A 7432-nucleotide genomic window follows, 5' to 3' on the forward strand; every position below is an offset into this window, starting at 1 on the left:
ACTATTATTATTATTAGATTATTAGGTAACTTTTGCTTTCTGCCTTTCAGATATTCCATACCTTCAGCCTTTACTTAAAGAGCTTCCTCTCCAAACCCCTTTGGTATCTTTGTCTCCTAATAAACCTGCTCTTATGTGCCACATCCTTGATAGAGCCTATTCAAGCAACAGTTTTGAGCGAGGACCTATTTTCAACACATGGGATCTTTTCAGATCCATGATTTGTATGCCTCACGGTTCTGATCCCTGAACTCTCCATGTCTTACAGAGCAAACATTTGCGCCCAGATTTCCTTAGAAACTACTTCCTCCTCACTTTATTAATAAGTTATTTTGGGTATATCTACTGAGATGACCTGCGCTTATTTTCTTTCAAGACCATTTAGTGTATATTTGCCACATCCCTAATTCTGAGCTCAGAATTACAAAGGCACCTTATGCCCCTTTGTTTCCCTGCTTCCCAATCAAATGAGTGCTACACCCAGTTATTTTTTTCCAGACTGTTTGTAAAACTGTCCATTAACTAAAATGAAAACACTACTGTTTGTTGACCATACTGAGTATATTTTCCTTTGGCTGTCACAGAATATTGTCTTCTTTGCTCAGTGCAACCCTGTGTTTTAAAAGGGAATGTATTTTAGTGCCTGATCTTGCTTTATTGTATTAGAATGTTTATAAACGATTAGCTATTAAACTGTTAAAAGCATCATTGTGGAATATTGTTTAATTAAAACTTCCTCAGTGCTTTTCACTTTTTAATTGATAATCAGATTACTGCTTATATGCTGCAGGTGACCGTTTCTACCCTGAACTCATTCAGCTTCCCAGAGAATTGTCTACCAGCATGATACAGTACAAGTAAAGATGTCACATAGCACTTCGCCTTCCTATCAAGTTGTTAACGATGACTCAATTAAGTAGACATCCAATTTATGTAGTGAGTTGTTTTTAAGGGAGGATTACTTTTACTCATGATCTTTCCATATACATACAGCAAAAGATTAGCACGTTTCCTACTTAAATGGCTTTGGTCTTTCAAGCATCACCATAAAGATCTTTACTGAGTAAACCACTTTTTAATTATCTCTCCCTTCCTTCCTCTTTGTTCTTTTCCTCCTTGGTTTTAAAACTGTATGTCTAGGTACTGGAAAAGCAGTTTATTCACCATCACGTAAAAGGGTACTTATCAGACCCCCACCCAGTGTCCTAACCTGGAGTCAGTGGGCCCTTGGGAGGAAGAGGTTTCCCAGATGAGCTTCAGAGGGTAAGCCCCCCTAACTGTATACAGTCTGCAGCTCCCTGGAGAGAGTTCTGTAGCAGCCCAAACCGACAAAGACGTAACCCATATAGACAAAAGGTCTTTAGAGTCCGCAATAATTTTGATGCACATAAAGGTCCTGAGACCAAAAATTTTGAGAACAACTACAATAGCCTATTTTTAAATTATCTTCAATGTCTCCTCATCAAGAACAAGGCAGGGAATGGGCTAAATTTTTCTAGCCAAGTTTGTGGAAAGTTGCTATATACACAATTTTATTGATCATAGGCAAAGGCCTACTGTAGAAAGAAGTCTACCCACACAGCGACAGCAAGTCTGGTAGACTGTAGAACAAGGAGCTCCATTTAATTTTGCACCTTACACTTTGTTTTAAAAAAAATTAAATGGTTGAGGTTGCTTATAACAGCTGACTTTAAACCAAAAGCCATCTCCGTATGAATACAAAGTAAACTGATATTCTGTGACTGCTCTATGACCACAGAGATACTTGTCACCTGTGATGCTCAGTTTTATGAGGCATTTTGTCTAGGCTGTAATCCCAGTTATCCAATCAAATACTGTGTGTTGCTGTGAAAGTGTTTTACAGGTATGATTAAAGTCCATAATCAGCTGACTTTAAGGGAGATTATTCTGGATGACCTGAGCAGGCTTGGTTTAATCAGTTGAACGGCCTTCGAAGCAGAAGTGAAACTTCCCAGAAGAAGAAATTCCATCTGTGGACAGCAGTTTCAGCTCATGCCTGAGAGTTCCAGCCTGCCCTTCCTGATAGCCTACCCTATGGACTTCAGACTTGCCTAACTGGCCTCCACGGCCACATAAGCCAATACCTTGCCATAAATCCTGGTTTTGTTTCTCTGGTTGAACTCCGACTCATACACTACCCTTGGGGAAACAAATGGGTGATATGGTTTATGCTACCACTTTTAAATAGCATCGTAATGTTTCTAAGAAAACATATACCCCAAAGTGTTTAGCCGTGACTTAAACATCAAAGAATAAAGGTTGCACCCAAAAAAAAAGGACAGTTTATGAGTATCATTGGCTCATTAGTGGCCTCTGGTGTGGCATGTACACATTCTAGGAATAGGCAAGGAAATCCATTTAGATGTGGAAAGAAGATATTGGAACTTACAGAGTGGAGGGTTATTTATAAAGGAGAAATTAAGCTTCCTCTTATTTAATATGCAGATCAACACCAACACCTTTATTCCCATCCATTTATATGGCAGTCACATGTCATCTGTGTAAGTGAATATGGGAGCTACTATACTATCAGGCAAAGAAGGTGTGAAGAATTTCATCCTTCTAAGATGTCAGCGGGGAGGAACTAGTCTACTGAATGCAGAGGAGGACAGGCCTGAAGCATCCAGCACGATTTTGATTATCCATGAGAAAGGAAATTTTAAACACAAAATGAGTTCTCAAAGGAGACAGTGAAATCGTTTCTGAAAGATTTTAAGTACAAGCGAACTTAAAGGCTCTTTTAAATCTTGTAGATGAAGCAGTATGGTATTTTCCATTTTAGATTTTTCTTTCTCCCAGAATATGTGGTGTTAAGTTCCAGAATCTCTTTAGCCAAGTGAATAATAAATAACAAAAAAGGGAGGCTGCTATTTCCTTTTCTAAAAAGTTAGTAAACATACAACTATTTCTTTTTAAAAATTTATCAAAGAATTCAGTGAATTCAGTAGAAAAGGCATTGCCTCTCTTTGGGTGTGCAGTAAATAGTTGCTGAATTTAATTGGTTGGAATAACTGGTAAACACGGTCCACACCAGAGCAGAGTTGTGTGGGTTACTAAAACATCTGCAAACGTCCTGTCCGTTAAAGAGCACTAGCTAATAAACGCTGAGAAATAAGTTAACACTTCTCCTATAACTGCACTATTCCTGTGTGTTTCATATTTAATTGTAAGAAGTGCTGTTTGAATCTGTTCTTTGATTGTGGTATCAGGAACGAATTGTTACACTATTATCTCTCTAAGATTGATTGAAAATTGCCTAAAGCTATTTGTTTCTTTTGGACTCCTATGAATCCAGCTGCCAAGAAAAGTGGTGCCTCTACCCTGAAATCACAAGGCAACAGCGGATCCCAGATATAAAGAAACAGTGAAACCTGCTGAGGAGACTACGATTCAGGATAAGACACTATAGTGTGTCTCGTATACTAGACAAAATCGTGGGTCGTTTTCCTTTTCAGTTGGAGGCAAACTGGACCTCAAAAAGCACTGATATCCAACAATAAAAAGGCAAATAATCCAATTTTTAAATGGATTATTTTTAATTATTTTTAATTATTATTATTTTTAATTTAAGGATTATTTTTAATCCTTTTATTAAAAGGATTAAATTATTTTTAATTTAAGGATTATTTTTAATCCTTTTATTAAAAGGATTTTTTTAATAGAAATATTTTTATTTCAAAACAAAAACATCAAAATCTAAAGAAGTCTAAGAGTTCTATAAAATTACTTCAAAAAGCATCTTGTATATTTTGTATTGCCACAATATAATATCACTGAACATGTTTGCCCTCAAATACGATTATCAAGTAGTCAGTACAAACAGTAGCAATTTTAACCTTAAGGGTTTTTTTTTTCCAGCTTTAATGAGGAATAATTGACAAATATAATTGTATATATTTAAGGTATACAATGTGATGATTTGATATACATTGTGAAATGATTACCAAAATAAGATAATTAACACATCTATCACCTCACATAATTAACTCTTTGTGTGTATGTGTGGTAAGAAGACTTAAGATATATTCTCAGCAAGTTTCAGTATACAATACTATATTATTAACTATGGTCATCATACTGTGCATACTCATAACTGAAAGTTTGTACACTTTGACATATATCTCCCCTCTGAGAAAGATAGATAAGTGACCAATAAGCACATGAAAAGATGATCAACAGCATTAGTCACTAGGGAAATGTAAATCAAAACCATCAAAACCCTAATGAAGAGGTTGGTGGAGGGGGAGAGAGGAATGAATAAGCAGAGCCCAGAGGATTTTTAGGGAAGTGAAACAATTCTGTATGATGACTACAATGGGGGATACATGCTACTATACATTGTCAAAACCTGTATAGAGTCTACACCACCAAGAGTGAACCCTAATGTAAACTATGGACCTTGAGTGATAATGATGTGACAAAATAGGTTCATCAATTGTAACAAGTTACAAATTTACCACTTTGATGTGTGATATTGATAGTGGGAGAGTTGGGGGTAGGTGGAGATGGGTGGGAGGTTTCTGAGAACACTGTACTTGCTGCTCAATTTTGCTGTGAACCTAAAATGGCTAAAAAAAATAAACTCTTAAAAAAAAAGACACAATGAAATACCATTTCACACCCACTAGGATGACTATAATCAAAACAATGACAAGTTTGGGCAAGGAAATGGAAAATCGGAACCCTCATATAGTGCTGGTGGGAATGTAAAATGGTATAGCCACTTTGGAAAACAGTTTGTCCATTTCTTAAAAAAGTTAAACATACACTTACCAGCTATGCCACTCCTAAGTGTTTACTGAAAAGAATAGAAAACATATATCCGTACAATGACTTGAATGTGAATAATTTGGCTGTTCTGCAAATTGTTAAACATAGAGTTACCATATGACCCAGCAATTCCATTCCTAGGAATATTAGTCATCTAGGGCTGCCATAACAAAATACCACAGACTGGGTGGCTTAAACAACAGGAATTTATTCCTCAGAGTTCTGGAGGCTAGAGGTTGAAAATGAAGGTGTCCTCACATGGTCTCTCCTCCGTGTGCATCCACCCCTAGTGTCTCTCTTCTTATAAGGACACAAGTCATATTGAATTAGGGCCCCACCCTAAAACTTGTTCTTATCAGCATTATTTACAATATACAAAAGTGGAAACAACACAAATGTCGGTCAGATGATACATGGATAAACAAAATGTTGTATATATTTACAATGGAATATTATTTGGACACAGTAAAGAAAAAAAGTACTGAGACATGCTACAAAAGGATGGATCTTGAAAACATGCTAAGTGAAAGAAACCAGTAGTAAAAATACTATATGCTCCTATTTATATGAAATGTCTAGAATAGTCAAATCTATAGAATCAAAAAAGTACATTAGTGGTTGCCTAGGTCCGGGGGTGCTGGGGTGTGTGGAGTGACTGCTAAGGGGCATGAGGTTTCTTTATGACATGATGAAAATATTTTAAACTTAGATTGTAGTGATAGTTGCACAATTCTGTGAGTATACTTAAAAAATTGAATTGTACACTTCAGATGGCTGGGTTTTATGGTATATGAATTATATCTCAATAAAAACATTTTAAAACATTTTTTAACACAGCACAAGGGTTTTTTGGTTTTTTTAAAGTCATTTGGCATGCAAAAGCTTTAGCAGAGCCTATTCTAGATTAAAATGAGACAGATGGTCTTCAAAATATCAGGCATATTTTGTCGAGAATATTGTACTGGGGGCCTGTGAATCTCATTGATATCTGGCAGCCACAGTTAGAATGTGTGTGTGTGGAGCACCTCGAATAGCTAGCTGTAACTGACACTCAACTGAATAGATAGCCATGGGACGGGAATGAATAAAGAATGCATAGATAAAGTTCTTAGACATGAAACAAAGATGACTATTATCTTTCAAAGACTCGTTAACCCTCATGATATTCTTAGTAAAGCCTTAATCTGGCACACTTGCCAGTTTCCAATAAAAAATCATATGGTCTTCCAACTCAGCTAATGACTGTAAGTCTTATAACTTCAACCTAGTGGGTTCTTCCCATCCTAGAAACGCAATATAGTGCCAATCTTCCTTTGACACTCAAATATTGAGTTGAACAATTGAACTGTAAGGCTCAACTAAAGGAATGCATCTGTGATGTGAGCTGTGGAATGAGCTGTGAGCAACGGCATGAGTCAGGGATTCTCAACCTCAGCATTACTGACTGACATTTTGGGCTAGATAACTCTTGTGGGGAATGTCCTGTGCTCCATAAGATGTTTAGCTGTGTCCCTGGCCTCTACTCACTAGATGCTATTAGCATACCCCACCCCCAAAATTATGACAACCAAAAATGCTCCCAGGCATAACCAAATATCTCTGGGGGGTACAAAATTGAGAACAATAAGTCAAGAAATACTTAATCATTTTCCATGGTAATAACACAGACCATGTATCAAAAGGAAAATTCCATATATTTGACTTTTACTTCACTAGTATAAGCTCTGTTGGTTTGTAATATTAAGAATATTGTGTAGGGGGCTTCCCTGGTGGCGCAGTGGTTGAGAATCTGCCTGCCAATGCAGGGGACACGGGTTCGAGCCCTGGTCTGGGAGGATCCCACATGCCGCGGAGCAACTAGGCCCGTGAGCCACAACTACTGAGCCTGCGCGTCTGGAGCCTGTGCTCCGCAACAAGAAAAAGGCCGTGATAGTGAGAGGCCCGCGCACCGCGATGAAGGGTGGCCCCCACTTGCCGCAACTAGAGAAAGCCCTCGCAGAGAAATGAAGACCCAACACAGCCAACAATAAATAAATAAATAAAAATTTAAAAAAAAAACAGAAAACTTGTGTAAACCCCTATAAATAACAACAATAATACATTTAAAAAAAAAAAGAATATTGTGTAATAAGTGGTGTCACTGATATTACAAATTTAGGTGACCATATTATTTGCCAAGTATATTTGGAAGATTGTCATATTTTGCTCTTAAATTTGAATCTGATGTTGAAGTGCCAGCGTGGAGCCACAGAAAGAATTATATTTGTATTATAGTAAAAGACTGCCCTTGGACACATAAATGGAAACATTTCAAAGCAACTGAAATGTAATTGTATAATCAACTTTGCCATGTAGCAAAAGATTTGCTGTCCACTGACAGAATTTGCAAATACACTCGATGTCTTTATCATTATGGACACCAGCTAATCATGGCAGAACTCACCTTCGTTGTCCTTCAAGCCTATCAATTAAATCATCTAAGAAAAAAGGATGTAATCTTGTAAGTTTTGATACATCGTACTTCAAGGGTTTTAAATGTGTATTTACTGCATTCTGAAACTATGGTGTGGACAGCGTCTGTCCACACATTTGAATATGTCATAACATTAATATAATATCACTCTGTGACATTAGTTTTCCC

The 7432-nt window shown here is 37.0% G+C and overlaps 1 protein-coding gene across 1 annotated transcript in view; it reads left to right on the forward strand.

The window, feature by feature from the left end:
• Window positions 1–3487, forward strand: part of SHPRH (SNF2 histone linker PHD RING helicase) — a 93069-nt gene extending 89582 nt beyond the window's left edge. Inside the window, exon 30 of the mRNA XM_061207671.1 lies at window positions 3317–3487. Coding sequence (XP_061063654.1) covers window positions 3317–3389 — 73 coding nt within the window. The 3' untranslated portion in view covers window positions 3390–3487. The remainder of the gene's footprint in view (window positions 1–3316) is intronic.
• The last annotated feature ends 3945 nt before the right edge of the window (window positions 3488–7432 follow it).

Source organism: Eubalaena glacialis, chromosome 12, assembly GCF_028564815.1.
Source record: "Eubalaena glacialis isolate mEubGla1 chromosome 12, mEubGla1.1.hap2.+ XY, whole genome shotgun sequence".
Classification (NCBI taxonomy): domain Eukaryota; kingdom Metazoa; phylum Chordata; class Mammalia; order Artiodactyla; family Balaenidae; genus Eubalaena; species Eubalaena glacialis.